Source organism: Osmia bicornis, chromosome 8 (assembly GCF_907164935.1).
Source record: "Osmia bicornis bicornis chromosome 8, iOsmBic2.1, whole genome shotgun sequence".
NCBI classification, from domain to species: domain Eukaryota; kingdom Metazoa; phylum Arthropoda; class Insecta; order Hymenoptera; family Megachilidae; genus Osmia; species Osmia bicornis.
Window position 1 is genome coordinate 3,078,675 of NC_060223.1, and position 17,552 is coordinate 3,096,226.

At 32.4% G+C, this 17,552-nt stretch overlaps 1 protein-coding gene across 1 annotated transcript; it reads left to right on the forward strand.

The window, feature by feature from the left end:
- The first annotated feature begins 2,559 nt into the window (after positions 1–2,559).
- Positions 2,560–17,032, forward strand: LOC114880690 (MD-2-related lipid-recognition protein-like). The gene is made up of 4 exons (XM_029196969.2): positions 2,560–2,699; positions 8,698–8,823; positions 15,626–15,795; positions 16,865–17,032. The coding sequence occupies exons 1-4, from the start codon at positions 2,600–2,602 to the stop codon at positions 16,946–16,948; spliced, it is 480 nt and encodes a 159-aa protein (XP_029052802.1). The 5' UTR covers positions 2,560–2,599; the 3' UTR covers positions 16,949–17,032.
- Positions 17,033–17,552: the final 520 nt, after the last annotated feature.

The window sequence follows — 17,552 nt, forward strand, 5'->3', positions numbered from 1 at the left end:
CAATTATGCAATTGAAATTTTGCAATAACCTGAGCTGTATATTTGCAATTTGCTTACCAGACGAAGTTAAAAATATTCGCTAATTTCCATATTTGTTGCATTTCTGTTGTTGTCCATAACACTTTTGATAAAAAGTAATTCATCAATCTTCATTGACAAAATACCGCTCCTTACATGATATTCTTGCAATACTGTGCTTAACTATCGGTTTTGTATGTTTGATTTTAAATTCTTCATTTTTTGCGCTTTGTCATAACGCAACTGTCGCAAAATAGCTTAAAAACGTGAAATTTGCTTTTATTGGCAAATGTAACATTATTTTACCATTCACATTTTTTGTAAACAATTTCTTTCGCAAAACTTAAAAAATATAGGAAAGCTATATAATCATTTTATATTTCTATGTTAATGCAAAGTTAGTGCAAACAATAGATCTTGTACCAGAAAGAATGTCCTTTATAATAAATTTATTTTAATTAATCAATTTAAAACAGAAGCAGTAATCCTTATTAGATGTTATAGGCTCAGAAGTTTAGAATTTCAATACTAATTAACTACAAGTGTAGCTTCAAAACTGTGCGTCCTGTGCGAATTAAATGTTGCTCCAGTGGAGCGATTGAATTAGATTTAATCAACCGCATTGACGCGGAACGTCTGCACAATTACTGCTTATTGCAAATTAACACAGCTTTCCTATTTAAAAGCAATAAAATAAAATGTTAGTAAATGTAAAATAATTAATCAGTAAACTTTGGCCAATTTTAGTAGTACTGGATAATCATATATCCTAAAAGCAGTGGGACAGTTTCAAAAAATAAGCACAAATGTAAGAATGGAATCAGTATCACAACTCTTTATCACTTTTCCTCTTTATCACTTTTCTCGTTCCTCTTCCTATTGGTCAAATCAAGAAAATTCTTTTACTTAATTATTGCACATGTTTCAATATAATAAATGAAAACCTAACAATAAAAATTGAATTACCAATATATTGTGAGAAAGTTAGAATAAACAAGTCTAAACACATTGGCGTAACTAATCGTAAGTAGGAACGAGGTGGGTCAATCCCCTCCATGAAAATGTAGATTGGTCATTCTAAACTTCCATAATTCTGAAATTTCAAATTTTCAAAATTATAAAATTTCTGAGGGACTGTGCCTACTCGAGAAAAAATCCTAGTTACGTCAATGTTTATACAAATCTATTGTTCCTTTTTTATGTTATATTCCCATCATGTGTTCGATGTATAACTATTAGTTTCGTATTCTATAGAATATAGAGGAATTTTGTATTTTCACCTGATTTCAAAAATAAAAAGACAGAAAGTAAACAGAAAATGTTAAAAATCAAGTTATCAATGCAGTTGTTTTCACGTGCTTACAAATATTTTACAACCCTATTGTCATTTTTGGAGCATGTACTTAGATTCCTTTGATTTGTGCTGATTTAAAATAATAGCAGGAAGTAAAACGAGAAAATTGTGTTCTAACTAAGGTGACATTCAGTTTGTCAACTTTCCCATTAATTCTCATCCTTATCGTTAGACATATAATTGACATCTATGACTTTCTCAGAGCATGCAATATCTCCGTTCAAATTAAAGAACAGCGAAGTTGTAATAATGGAACGATAATTATAATTACATTTTAACATTTGCGCATATTTATTAGGTGTACAAATTAATTTGGTGCCTTTAGTATCAGACCTTCTTAATTACCATTTTAAATTTGAATAATTCCCCGCGCTTCTATGTATTTGAAAAGTGGCGTGAGAATACAATAATAATAACGATTACTTAAATAATTGAAATTACCTTCATAATTGATAATTGAAATAAATCTTCAATTAAAAAAAAAAGAGATAAGACAGAATTAATTTGTACACCTCATATAGGTATAGTAGGTTCCTTTCTGATCTTTTTTGGATAATGCAGTTACCATTTTCTGGTACTTTAGAAATGCACAAATTCTTTTTATATGATAGAAAGATTTTTCAATCAAGATTTCTACAAAATAAGTTGTGGTGTCGATTACATTTTAATATTTCCATCAGTTTACGAAATTAGTTTTTTTTCAATTATAATTAACACATACATAATACACTAAATGAAAATTAAATAAAAAAGTGTTATTGTAAAAAGTTACATCTTAAAGTCACGAATACGTACCATGGGTAGTTGTTAAAATATTGTCACACTATTCTTAAATTTTTTAATTGATTTTTACTATTTTCTTTCATAATCATAATACTGTAAAATATAAACTATAGGATGCTAAGTGTACAGCAATAATTTCGTAAATGTCTGTATTTTCTCAAAATATCTGAAAATGTGGTTTTTGGACTTGTACTATCTTTAAACTCACTGATTCAATTGGGATAGCTAGTGAATCAGCGCATGAACAATAGAGTGTGATAAACGTGGTTAACCGTACATACATTGGAAGAAATAAAGCAAGCGCGTACAGTTTTCTCGCGATTAAAGATACAATCTCAATTGACCTATGGCCCCTACTCTTGGACCTCTCCTCGGCCATCGTTCGCCTTCTGTTCATAAACTCGACCCGTCTTTCCTTCATTTCGCGACGATCGTCCATCGAGGATGAACCGACACAGTGAATTCATCTTCGTTTTTCTGCTCCTGGCCTTGTCCATGGTTTACGCAGAACTCATCCCATGGCGACCGTGTCCTTACCCTGATTGTGAGTATCAATTCAAATAATTCAATTATTTCACTCGTAGGGTTAATGAAAAAAAAAACCGATTAAAATTCAATAACTCCCTGTGCTTTTGTGATATGTTAGATATTGACTTGCTTAGAATATTCGTAGCAGAGTTTGATAATAAAATCAAGGTAAAATCTTTATGTAGTTTAAATGCAATGCTATGTAATGTTCATAAAATTTCAAAAATTTCTCAAATTGTATAATGTTAATGATTTATTCGGTTCATTAGAATGTTCTGAATGTTTCAAACAAAAATTATCAGCTTTAGAATATGAAAACTGGTTATAAATAATTGTCTCATAGACAATCTTCATTAAGATATCTGTCGTATTTTTACCGTCCTGATAATGGAATATTTAATGGAAAAAATACACTGTACTAACTACTATCTTCTAAATATATTTCCATAAAAACAACTTGACAAATATTAATATTTTCTCTTGCATTGAACACTTGACAATTTTGGACTTTTAGATTCTGAAAATTAAACAATAGTAATTAAACATTTTACAAACTGTACGATATTTTAATTAGTTTTCTAATGATTGTGGTGTTCTCGAGTTGATACCAATTTGTGATTATAGTACGTAAATTTTAATATTGTTTTCCTGTGGTTTATTAATATTTACTGTATCAGCTATAAATTGTACTTTAACCCGCGAACAGAGGAATCTAGGTCAATTAAGATTCAAACATACAAGGATATTAATCTAAAATTAAATGTATAATTTTTAACGAAAGAGTTTGATGTATTGGAAGAATAATTTTTAAAGGGAAAGAGTAAAATTCAGAAAATGTAAATAATATGAAATTGAGGCTTTTCTGATAATCCGCCATCCAAGGGTTAAAACGTATACATTTTTCTGTGTACAGTACAGAAGTAATCAAATATAAATCTATCATCAGTGTCATTTTATGAAGGAAGAGGAACATCAAATTATAAAATTCATAAATCCTATGAAATATGTAGTCATCAAAGTGCTAATATTTTTAAGATACAAGTGCATTGTTTTATTGTTTAAGTGGAAAGTATCGTTTATATTTAGTGTATGAATTATAATCAAACGTGTACTGATTATAAAAGATGAATTTCTACAAGAATGTATATACTTAAGGGCTATTAAATTCAAATGGCTTGATGTAAGAGGGTACCAATGTCAATATTTATAAAGCTGAAATATTAGCACTTGAAAATATATTAACAAATTCATGTTCACATAATCTCTGATACAGAAATTTCTACTGTTTCAAATTTCTTTTCTAATACAAAAAGAGAGAATTAAAACTTATACTATTTATATTTAACAAAATACATCAGTTTATTAAGTAACTTTATTTAATTTTTTGATACACCTTTAAATCATCAGGCAATGAATATAAATCGTAGATGTATTTATCAATTATTCTGTTAAATACATCGTTTCTCACTTGTTTAAATCGTTTCCAATTTTTTACTACTGTACTAATAAGTAACGCATTTAGTTTTTTATTTAATTTTGTGTTACTATATGTATACATTTCTCCCATGTAAAAAAGAAGGAAACATATTTAAGTATTCTGCTGATATATAATGTAAGCTAATTACGCAAACCATAGTGTTTACGTTTCAAAGATAAGCCTGTTGTCAATAATTATTAATTAGGACGTAAATCCATAGAGACATTATCAAAAGTTCGGTACCGTAACAACTAATTTCAAGCCACTGCCTTCAATATACTAAATTTGAAATTTATTAATAGTATTTATTTATTATTTCTTGGATGAAATTTACAAAATATAATCAATTACATATCTAATTGTATTACGTCTGGACAAGTTTTTTTAATTGGCTTTTCGTAATCAAAAAGTGATCTAATGAAGGCAATTTTATGTTTAATGTGCGGTCATATGAAATTAGTTGAAGTAAATCAAGTTAATATTTTTTAAAGACAGTTAAACTTTCCTTTAACAGAATATAAAAATGCGCCAACTTTGGAATACCTAAGTCAATGCAATGTCTAATTGTGCATTTATGTGGAGTCATACACATATGTTCTGTGATTTTATAATGCCGATAGATTACAATACAATTGTGATTAATTAAAACTTTGCTATTGCAAACGGATTTCCTTATTGGCACACTGAATGTATTTAAAAATGCAAATCGTTTGAAAACTAATTAACAAGTAACTATTGATAATGAATGACACAAAATTGTAGATGTTCTTATAATTATATTAGACACCAGATGTCCCCAATTAGAATGCCAAAACTTTGCTGTCGTATAGGGGACCAATAAAATCCTTTGGAGGTTTATTTCTGTTTCATTTTTGAAAAAATCGTAAAACAGAAACAAATGGAAATTTGTGTTTTTTCACTTATTTATTTAGGATATTATCTACTTATTGAAGATGCTATTTAAAATGCCAACAATGGTACGAAAAACTCTCGCAGCAGTACAAGCATCACTTTTAGCTATAATTGCAGCTAAATTGCTTTGCAATAGCATTGCTTTGAGAAATATTTGGTGTACTACACCACCGATTTAGTCTCTCACGATTAGTTATACTCGTATATTGATTAGTAGCAAATAATAGTATACAGTGTCTGTTTTGCTGTGAGAGGCCAGCATCTTAAATAGTATTTTCATTAAACAAATGATAACGTGAATAAATAAGTGAAGAAATAAAATCTTTTTTGTTTCTTTTTTATGATTTTGTTTTTCTTAGTTTATTGGTCTTCTACATGGTACTGAAGTTTATTTAAATTGGAGCACCCTGTATAAGGTTTGAAACTACCTAGTCTGTGAGTTATAGAAGGTGTTCGACAAAAGTTAGGCAGATTTTAATAGATTATTCTGGGGGGCAAGATAAGACGAAAATCAAGAATGACGAAATAGCGGCTTTGTTTCTTAGTTATTAACGTTAAAAGATTAGAGTGAAAAGTTCCTAAAACCAGCAACCTGCATAGCACCGACGATAAAAGGTCGTATCACCAGGGGCGTGTACAGTCACAGCCGAAAGTCATTGAATACTAAAAGCTTACCACCTGCTATTCTTTTTTTTTATTAGAGTATGATATAAAGTGCTGAAAAATCATTGCCTAGTATTGAACTTTTTTTTTATCTCGGAGGAAATGTTACAACGCACACCATACTCACAAGGGAATGGTCAAAAGTGGATGGTAGAGTTGCCAGTCCAGTCTATGTTTATTCGAAAGAGCATGAAACGAGGAGTTTATGGTGCAATTTTTCGGTGCCATTGGCAACGGATTCAAAAGTTATGGGACTTTGAAATTTTCATATTTTTAAGTGCAAATGATTAGAAAACATGAGAAATCGAAATATGCAGTGAAAATTAAGTGTAATAGTGACAAAGGCATGAATTTGAGATGATTAAATGATGTTTACTAACAATTAAGATGAGTTTCAGGGAAAATTGCATGTGTGATGCAATTTGCACTTGTGTGATCACTTGCACTTAAAAATATGAAAATTTCAAAGTCCCATAACTTTTGAACCTGTTGCCAATGGCACCCAAAAATTGTACCATAAACTCCTCGTTACATTCTCTTTCGAATAAACATAGTCTGGACGAGCAACTCTACCATCCACTTTTGACCATACACTTGTCAGTAAAATGAATACGGGATTGTCTACTGTTCACATGTCATTAAATATTGCAGCACTTAGGAACAGAATAGCACGTGGTGAGCTTGTAGTATTCAACGATTGTTGACAATGACTATACAGGCTCCTACTGACGCGACATTCAATCGTTATGCACATTGCCAGTTTAAGGCACTTTTCACTTGAATTTTATTGTTAATCAGAGTTATGTGGAGTATACAGAAAAAGTTTGAAGTGTGGCTTGTACCGATGTTTGGCTACGACTAACGGTCGGCGTAGCGATCGCCTACGACGCCACGGGATGTTTATGGTTCAGCAGCGGAACCATGCGCCCCGATCGTTCGAATAAAGGAAAAGGTCCCGTATCGTCCAAGAAACGAAGAAGTATCGTGTAACAATAGTAGACAAGTCGTCTCCAAGTACAACAAATTTTTTAACGTTTATAATTAAAAAACAAAGCCGTGAACGCTGTTCCGACATTCTTGATTTTCGTCTTATTTTGATCTCTAGAATCACCCCTTAAAAAATGTCCTACGTGTTTTCAAACACCCTGTATATATAAAAATTGTACACTACTGGTATTATTACACCTACTAGAATAAAATTAGGTATTGCCAAGAAATGTAGGGGAATTACCTTTTCTTACACGCTAATTTGAAGTAAAATATCATGTTATTTATTTATTATATTATCTTTATCCTGTGGGCTGTATTGTATAATTCCATAACATATAGTATTAGAAAATCGAAACTTCGTTCTGAAAGGTGATTCTTGGAGTCTCAGAAATGCAAACATTTCGATTTTGCCAAAAATTTCCAAATCGATCAGATCCTACCTCCTCAGGTTCTCATACATCTCTGGCAGCAACATAAGTTGCAATTTCTACTGCCGAAGTGCTACTGTACACTATTTTTAGAGCTACTTTTCAAATTAACTTGTCCACACTCTTGTCATGATTATGGTGGAAGCCATCAACACATCTCTATAACAATCATTATTCACTCAAGTCTTCATAAATTGAACGAACGGCATTGATAACTGTAGCTAGTAGCGAAGTAGACAAGTAAAGATGCAGATTACTGGTGCCACCCCCGATTTCGTTGACCTTCGCATATGTTGTAAAGGGTATAATTCTGAGTAACTTTTTTTAAACCTTAATCGGTGGTCTCTTATATTTCTTGAGATATTTAAAATAGAAGGAGGTACCAGTAACACGTATATTTCATCTCCTATGGAATTACGATACATTCAAATTATGCACTAAATTTATTAAGTAATTTCTACAAATATTAATCAAATAACTTAACCAAACTTAATCCTTGTTTTAAATTCGAAATCAGAACACGGGCAATCGTGACTAAAATTAGGTTATGTTAGATTAGATTAGATTATTTTACTTTCCATGAATTTTTACTAACAATAAGATTTGTCTAAACATCTTTTATTCATCAGTTATCTTCATTACAATCTATCCTAATATCACCTATCTTTATTCATATTCCATACAATTCAAATTTAGCATAATATAACAATTGCGAACGGTTTATTTTTTCAATAAAGATAGACTAATTAAGAGTAAATATTTATTTTTGCAAATAGTCATCGAATCATACATTTCAAATTCTGACTTTTTGTTCGGAATCAAAGTTCAATCAGTGCCGGCGTAAGGGGCGAGGGGGCGCGGTCGGGCAATCATCCAGGGCGCTAGATCTGTAGGGGGCGCCGCGGCCCGCTGTCCCTAGTATGCGAATACAATACATACCAATATTTTCTCATTGTCTCTTCTCTCTATCTATGTATATCTCATATGTAATTTTACATATATGCTGCGGCATTTATGTCTATATATCTTGCCCAGGGCGCCAATATTATTGGATGCTTATAATTAGAAACTATCAGAGACCACCACTTATATAAGTTATAAGGAAAAGTTACTCAAAACTATGTCTTTTACAATATATGTATGTAAAGATCAACGACGTTAGGTGTGGTAACAGTAATCTACATATTTACCGCGAATAAAATGATTATATTCACTCAATTTTTCTTCTGCTTCACGTCCAAAACGAAATCGGTCATAAAATAAATTGTTTCCTAATCCTTCAAAACATCGAATCATTCGAATCATTGAAAAGAAAAAATTTAACAATTCATTTTGTGACAAACGCCTCAATATGGTAAAAAATAGTAAAATAGAATGTCCATGTTTTACTAATTGATTATTATCGAAATAGATAACTATACCTATTTAGTATGCGGTTTTACTCGGATGTACGATTTTATTCTGGTTTCCCCTCTATAAATTATTTGTACATCAATTATCAGTTCCAAAAACTAGATTATAAAATGATCATTCTTTTTTTTCAGCTAATACACCATCAAATTGCACCATACATGAAGTGTATTTGGATCCCTGTAAAGAAGCTGCAGAGGAGAAACCATGTAAAGTAAAAAGAGGAATTACTTCAAACATGACTTTTCACTACACACCTGGTAAGTCTTCTAGCATGTATAATTTTTATTCATTAATAATCAAAACTTATTTAATTATTTTTTCTAATTACGTCTTCCCTTTTGTTATATGCAAAAACTCATATTGAAGTAATATTTAGAAACAGAGGTATACCTATACGTATACTTGGATCAGAAAGAACAAAATTTACATTTTGATTTATCCAAATATTTTAAATAATTTTCGAGAAAAAAAATGATAAAGTTTAGGGTTGTTTCTTTCATACCTCCATGTAAAGAGTTGAAATCGTTCTATGTTGTTCTTTAGGGACAAAGCATTATTTGGTATGAGTAGAAACCGAAATTGTTACTGGGACGGTTTCACCATACTTCTCTAGCTAGATCCTTTACAAAGTTTAAATTGAAGATCTTTGTGCTACTTTGGTGCAAGATTAAGGCAAGAATTGGTCATGTCTAGAAAGATTTCTCAACCAATTCGAAATTAATACTTTTTATTATTTATATTTTGGATAATTATACAGATATAAGGAGCCACCCATAATTTCGATTGTTTCGACATATCCTCTGAATTGCAAAATGCTCAGTCAAAGCATTCTAAGTGTTGGACATTGTTTATTAAAAAATGATTAAGTGAAAAAGTTTAATAAATGTAACAGATGTTATGAATAGTTTGATGAATGCAACATAACTTCCAAACCAAATTTGAACAGAATTTCTTTTGAAAAGAAATAAATGTTAATTAAAATAAAATCAAGCCGAACATAAATGAATTTTATTTAAAACATTAAATAAATGATTTTATAACGCGCTCACTTCGTATGGCGGTGAATACAAGATTTTTACAATCATATATTTACAATATTATCAGGAGTTTTCACTACTTTCGCCTGGCGTCTATTTTCTACTATACATGCACTTGCTTCTTTTGCAATACCTAAAATAAGGATATTTTCACATTAAATTTTATACAAATCGGTATTAATAACAGTAAAATAATCCCCTATCTTCCTTTTCTCTTCCCATTTACTTCAGTTCCCTTCCCTTTGCTAACCGCTTATTATTTCCTCCAAACAACTTCTTGCCAGTTCGCTTCTTCTTCTCCCCCATAACTTTCTTTCGAAAATCCACGCCATTTTCCCAGCTCTTGTTCTTAATTTCAGTCTCTGCACCTCCTCTCTCATCATGTATCCTGGCGTGCTCCATCAGAAACCATTAAATAGTAATTATTTTTATTGTACTTATTTTGTACAACAATTGTAACTTACCAAAGGTGCCATTTTTAAAGTATCTTCATCCTCTGCTAGAGTACTTTTACCTCTCCAAAGTTTTCTTCTTTATTTCTCCTTCCTTCCCTTTTTTCAGTCATAATATGTAGCACCACCGTTCCAAGCGAGGAGCGTTTAGAACGAGCATTTCTCAATTTTTCCTGATTAACACCGGACTACGAAATAATTTCCAGGCTCTTTGATGAAATACATTAAAAATTAAAAAGTTCCTGCCGAATGTTCTATGACCTTGACTTAATAATATCAAATTGTTCAGTTATCAGTCTCGGAAGTTTTCAAAATTAAGTCATTACACACAATCGCTTTAAATTATTTGGAAACTTAAATATCAGCTATTAGTGGAGAAAAATTATCAAGTGATCCATGATTCTTTGTACGATATGTTTTCCGGTCTCGATGGCTCGTGCCTGGTTTTGGCGTTTCCATCTATCGTTGCTATCTTTCTCATCTTTTTATTCCGGTCAGTTTCATCAGCAGAGGTATCTTTTTGTCTCGAAGCACTGCGACTGTTAGTTTGCGAACTGCGATCAAGTATTCCTAAAAGTTTTAACGCCATTTAGAGTTAAGCCGTGTTTCCACATGCGAGAGAACTCGAGGAAGTCTTGCAGAAGAACTTGCAACACCGTTTACACTAGCAAGTAACTTCTCGCAATATCGTCAAAAATAAGTGTCCTGCGAGAGACCGTCGGAGAATACTGTCAGAGGTATGGCTGATTTAAAATCTACAGGGTGTCCCGTAACCCCTGTAACTCCTGGAAATGGGGGGTTGCTGGGGTGATTCTGAACAACATTTTCTTTTACCAAAATGTCGTTTGAAGTTTCATTTTTGAGTTATTAACGAAAAACACTATTATTCTGCCAATGTCTTTGATGGTAAGAGTTTGCAGAAAAGCGCAGTTTCGTCCATGTTGTAGATATTATGTTCATCTATACTGTCATCTTCTTCCAATAATTTGGTAAAATCATCACAAAATTTTTTCGCGGAACCTTCATCAACACTTGCACTTTCCCCATACACTTTTATTAAACGTATATGTATCATGTCTTTTTTTAAACCCATCTAACCAGCTCCTACTAACTTTAAAATCCAACGGCAACCTCATACTGTTCTTTAATTCCGTTGCTTTTTGTACCAACTAAGCCAGCAAATTTTGCTCCAATGCACCGCACAGTGGGGCAAAACGGCTTTCGGCGATCAAAAATTTATAACTTCGGTTCAATTGGAAATATTTTAATGAAATTTTGGGACGTTTTTGCCTATATTATGGTACTTAAGTTGTACCAATATAAATCATATTGATCTACAGAGTATCAAAATATTCACGTATAAATTGTAACGCGTTCAATATCCTTCACTTGTTAGACATATTTTATGTCATTTAACAAAAATTTGACTCAAAACTGTTAATAACTATAATGAAAACGGATATAATAATTAAAAAATGATAAGACATGTATTATTATAATATATTTATTTATATTTATTATGATCTATACCAAATCATTCGTGAAAATAGTTTCAACAATTATGAAAATTTATTATGGCATATTGCAAGGCCGAAATACAGTTTTGGATGACGAATATACACGTCGAATGCAGTTAACTAATTAATAATCGTATCTGGTACTGCTTTTCCATCATCGTGCGCTGCGGCCAAGATTGGTGTAATTTATTTCAATCGCCATTTTTTTTGAGCAGTGGCAGGTTGGGGCAGCCGTTTTTTCTGATTCTGATAGAGGAAGGTTCACTCTTTACTACAGTAATAATCAAACCCCGCACAAGTGCAAACATTTTTTTCAAATCAAACGCAAAGTTGAAATTTTAGTTAAATGTACTTCGTTTCAATCAGATACTATTATTTAAAAAGTTGTTAACATTTTAACTTATTTTATGGACTGAATAGAATCTATACTAATCTAGTAAACTTTGTAATTCATTTGAATTTTATCTTTCCCAGTAAAATTCATTAGAATCGTACACTGAAGTTACGGATAATATCATCAGCGTTTCGTTTTGACAAATTTCTATTGACTTTGAGTGCGAACCACTGCAAAACGGAAGCAAATATGAAAAAACGGATTATACTACGTTAAACTACAGTTTATTCTCTATCGATGTACGCAAATAGTTTTTTAATTCTCGAATTCACGAAAATCGACTTTTGATCGCCGAAAGCCGTTTTGTCCCACTGTGCGCCGTACAAAGGTAGTCTGATTCTTCGTCGTTTTTGCTGCATCTTCCCTTTGTCAACGAACTCCATAACTTTTGGTGCATTATTTTTTATCCTGCAAATCGTTGAACGATTCACCTTATATTTTTTTGCCACGATTTGCCACTAAACGCTTTTAAGTTCTCTAAAGCCGGGTATCCACCGGTATCAAACGCCCGTATCGTATCACCGTTCCGAACCCTTTTGAATAGGCGGGCGTTACCTCGTTGCATGCCACGGAGTGCTACGGCTCGGACAATAGTTCTTCGTTTCTTGAAATAAACTCCTATAGGCGAGAAGTTTCGATTTGCTGCATGCTGTTTCTTTATTGTAATTGTCCAAACCATATCGTGTTTGGTATCATTTTAATCAGAAAAACGTCACAAATATCTTGGTAACAGTTTTATAAGAAAAAAATGAAAAATAACAAAGTTCAGTCGTTGCATTAGTATTATAATCGTACATGATAATCCTTAATATACTTGTTTACAAATGTTTCAATAATATTTTTTCAATATTTTTATCTGTAATATACATAAATACCATTTTGAAGTACTTTCTATTCTACCGTTTCTCTTGTTATGTATTTTGTCAGTTATAGTATTGTTTAATATTTTTCATTATCTTTAACAATTCTGGATAAGTAGTTTGAAAAAACTGGATAAGTTTGAAATAATATATTTGCAAGGAGGTGAAGGAACGGGCCGATCCAAAAATTGTCGGTTTCTTGCCGTTCAAAGCATAGGTTCGGAGACCACTTGAAATGTAAAAACAACATACTCAGGCGAAGACCCGAAATGCTATGTCAAGTGGAAACATGACACTTGAGGCACGTGATAATATGATTTGGAATCGGATATATCAGTGAGATAATACTAATGCAACGACTGAACTTTGTTATTTTTCATTTTTTTCTTATAAAACTGTTACCAAGATATTTGTGATGTTTTTCTGATTAAAATGATACCAAACACGATATGGTTTGGATAATTACAATAAAGAAACAGCATGCAGCGAATTGAAACTTCTCGCCTATAGGAGTTTATTTCAAGAAACGAAGAACTATTGTCCGAGCCGTAGCACACCGTGGCATACAACGAGGCAACGCCTGCCTATTCAAAAGGGTTCGCAACGGTGATACGATACGGGCGTTTGATACCGGTGGATACCCGGCTTAAGGATACTCTGTTTTTGGTAGTCATGCCAAACACTTTAATAACTTTCACTTGTATCAACAGTTCGATTGATTCTGGTGCCGGGTAACAATTTTTTTCTTTTAATTCACCTCGGACGAGGTGATTTTGGCGGGTGTGACTTACTCGGATTGGTATGTACCTAATGCTAATTCCCCGTTACGTCCGGGGAATTTTCTTGAAAATTCCACCTTGTGTTCCTCATCGGGTACGTAGCACTTGAAAGTAATTCCCATGTGAGGAGCACAAGAAAAGGGTTTGAGATTATAATAATTACTACACTTTTCCAAATTATTTCGCTCATTTTATTTTATTTCAACAGCTATTATACCGATTTTGTGTATCTCGTCAGTGCGACGCACATGGAAGTATGTAATCCCAGACGAGGCACACAAAGGAAGCTATATGTATTTAGTTCTTTCAAATAACATAGTTAACCTTCCTTGGAACTATTGCCGTGTTTAACTCCGTATTCAATAGGATATATGAAACTAATTGTAAGTCCGTTAAGGGAGAGGTATCATAAACACTCTTCGCTACGGGATGAGGCAGTGCTTCGCACTTGGAATCCTTCCCATGCCAACTGCGTAGAACTGAGGAAAACATGATTTTTAGTTATACTTTAACCTGAGTACCTGCCCTCCCTGTAGTACAAGCGCCAGTCGGTTCCGACACGCGAAATGAATATAGTTAATAAAAAGCGGCATAGATGAGAATGAATGACGAGGTAAATGGTTAAATGATACGAGAAGAGTGTATGATAACCACTGCGAATATGGCCAAATGACAGCGAACGTTCGAAAGCCTTAAATAAGGGTCGAATAGGGCAATAAACATACACTGTAAGAAATTTCGAGAATTTGCCTGGCAACCGAAACTTTGCCAATTATTTCAAGCGAAGGAATATTCTCGACTAAATTATTAACGCGTGAATTACAGCCAAAAATGACTAAACAATCGTCGTTATAGATCATCATTCTCTTCTATCATACGAATCTATAAATTGCGTTAATACCATCAACGATTCGAGACGGGATATACTTGTAGGTAACCCTTTCGTTAACCAGTGCGATCTGCCATTGCTGGAACGTTGATTATGCTAGCCGCGTCGTTTAAAATATTGTAATTAAAATTAAAACCTGTATAGAATTCAAGCGCGGAATATTCCATAGAAATTGTGGCGTAGAAAAGCCATTAAGAGAAATAGAAAAGAATAGATAACTCGAAGACAGAGCAAGAGAACAAGGAAGTCAAGAAGGGATGAGAGTTCTGTTAGCGCGTCACGACAAACCAATCACGGAACGGACCGTACCCTTCGACTCGTACTAGGATTTGCTATTGACGTCCCCACGCAGGGTACCGATCTCAAGTCGAACCCTGAGACTACGATCACTGACTGAGGCAAATCACTCTTCGTCGAAAAATCGTTAGGTACGTGACGTAGAGCTCGTGTAACGTAGATATTGAGTTTGCGTCGCGATTCGTGTAACTAATTGCTCGGCAAAATACCGAATGCCGGTCAGGCTAATCGTAGAACAGGCCAACCGTGACTGCGACAGTGCGCGTGTGGCAGAATTCTCATCTTTTCCGTTTGCCAGATTTCCAGGTAACATACAGCAAACTTCCAAAGCGAATATATGTATATATGTATATAATTCTATCTTATATTATTCACCATCGTGCTTGGTAAATTGTCTATTCTTTCTTTTAATGATGAGTTGTTGATCTTAGGAAAAACAGAAAAGTTAACATATTTCAGTTCTGTACTATTAATCGAAAGAAGATTTTGATTTATTTCTTGCTCTAGTAGGTGAACACGTAAATACTTATATTGATTGCTGTAACTTTCAACAAAGAAAAAGTAACAATAAATATCTATCCCTATCCTTTCTTCATCCCCAACTTATTTTTATACCTATTAAGGAATTTTAGGATTTTAGAATCTTAATTTCAGGATTTCAGAATTTTAAAAAACTCTGACCAAACCTTTGATTATATATATGTTGATTATAAAAATTTATACAAGTTGCAAATAACAAATATTGAAAGTACGTCTTCAAAGGGTTAAAAGATTAATTTGAAATCCCACTAACGATGGCCATATAAAAGAAATGTATAAATTGTTATTCTGCAGACTTCTCGTCAGACAAGATGAACGTCCGAATTTTCTGGGCTAGTCAAGTAATGGATATTCCATTTTTGGGAATGGACCCCGATGCTTGCTTATCAACCACGTGTCCAGTCGAAGCAGGACAAAGATACGTGTATCATGCGGAAATACCAATTCTGAAAAAATATCCTGTTGTAAGTAAAATAAATATTCCTATTAGCAACAAATTGTTTATTTTACTTAATTGCAATATAAAAAAGTTGCATACACAGTAATCTATTTATTAAGACCTTAAAACATTAAAATTATAAATATTTTATTTATTATTTCATAGAATATTCCTTTATTAAATACAGTTATAAATGTTAATAAGCATAACCAAACGTGGTTATTAAATATTACAGGTGTGCGAGAATTCTAAAATTTCGGTACCCGATATTCGGATCGGGTCAGGAATTACCAGAATTTTAAAAATGTTTCGGAACAAACGTCGTTGAACATGACCGTGCATTGGAAGTATTTACAAAAAGCAGTACAATCTAGTTCAGTCTGAACCGACCAAAACAAATTCTGACCCGATCCGAGTATCGAGTACCAAAAATTCTCAAATTCTCGCATATGTGTATATTTTTAAGAACCCAATCCGATTCGATATCCTCGAGTTCTCGCACACCTTTATAAATAAATATGTACTCTTGAAATCAATTTCTTTCTTTTTCCCAAGAGTTTTGAAATTTGAGAAATACTAATTTATGTCGCAAAATGAAATTGCTTTTTCTATTATTGTGAATTTATTAGATTTAAAAACTATGTATTTACTGCTTAAACTTTCTGCTTAATATTAATGATTATTATTAACGATAACGATAAGTATAACGTGTACTTTGTAAATGTTACACTCGTAAGCAATGAAATAATAAGGTCTGCCAGTTATGTTAATCTGACTTACCATTTCGACAATTCGAAAATTAAACAGTTTGAATACTTAAACATGTAAACTATTTCAATTATTTGGCGTTTGTCGAAACTTTAGCGTAGTCGGCACTTCTTTTGTGGCGCGTAACTAAAGAATCATCCTGTAAGTTCATTTTTTAAGATACATATGCAGGGTGTTCAGAGATTTACTAGCCAGCGTGTTTCTTATAAACGATAAATATAAGAACAAAATGAAATAGGAAAGTGTAATACTGTTTTTTGTAATGATGCATATAAAAATCTTTCGTGTTTATACGATTTGTTGAATAACAACTATATTTGTTTCAGAGAACGTATGACGTCAAATGGAAAATCTGGGGTGAGCAAGAACAAGAATGTTGCTTCATGTTTCAATTTAAAATCGTGAAATAATATCAGCTATACGTGAGACGTCCAAACGCGACAATTCAATCTGCGATTTTATTAATTAATCAAATAAACAAATCATTACGACTATGAAAGTGTGTTCTTATTTCTTCTTCTTCCATTTTTATACACACTACCTGATAATTAAGGAGAGAATCCCAGTTAAGAGATCGAAACATTTTTTTTTTCCATAAGTCCATAAGCTTTTTCCATTAGTGCTTCTGGAAGAGTATATTGTACGAACGTGTATACTATAGTAGCTTATAGCTAAACAATTGTATAAGTTTGCAAAAATTAATAGTTAATATTTTAAACGTAATCCCCTCAAAATTACTTTGTTCAAACCGGTATGTAATATAACTTAAAAAGTATTTTGTGAACTTGTAGAAAAGGAGCTTTTTTCGCGAATATCTCGCAAACCAATCGAGTCCGAGATATTTAGAGGAAAAAAGTTTCTTAAAATGTCGAATTTTACAACATATTCAAAAATGATCAGAATCGGACTTTTTCATAAATCTATAAATAAAGAAGATATTTAGGTGTTCCCATTTAAGTGATCTATTCTGTATATTGATAACAATTTAAAAAAGAAATCATAAAATTTAATGTG

What these genes read in the sequence shown, in the direction of transcription:
- LOC114880690 (XM_029196969.2), top strand. Translation starts at nt 2,600, where the DNA reads ATGAACCGACACAGTGAATTCATCTTCGTTTTTCTGCTCCTGGCCTTG. An exon ending in ACCGTGTCCTTACCCTGATT is followed by an intron (nt 2,700 to 8,697) that starts GTGAGTATCAAT and finishes CTTTTTTTTCAG; the next exon opens with CTAATACACCATCAAATTGC. An exon ending in TTCTGAAAAAATATCCTGTT is followed by an intron (nt 15,796 to 16,864) that starts GTAAGTAAAATA and finishes TATTTGTTTCAG; the next exon opens with AGAACGTATGACGTCAAATG.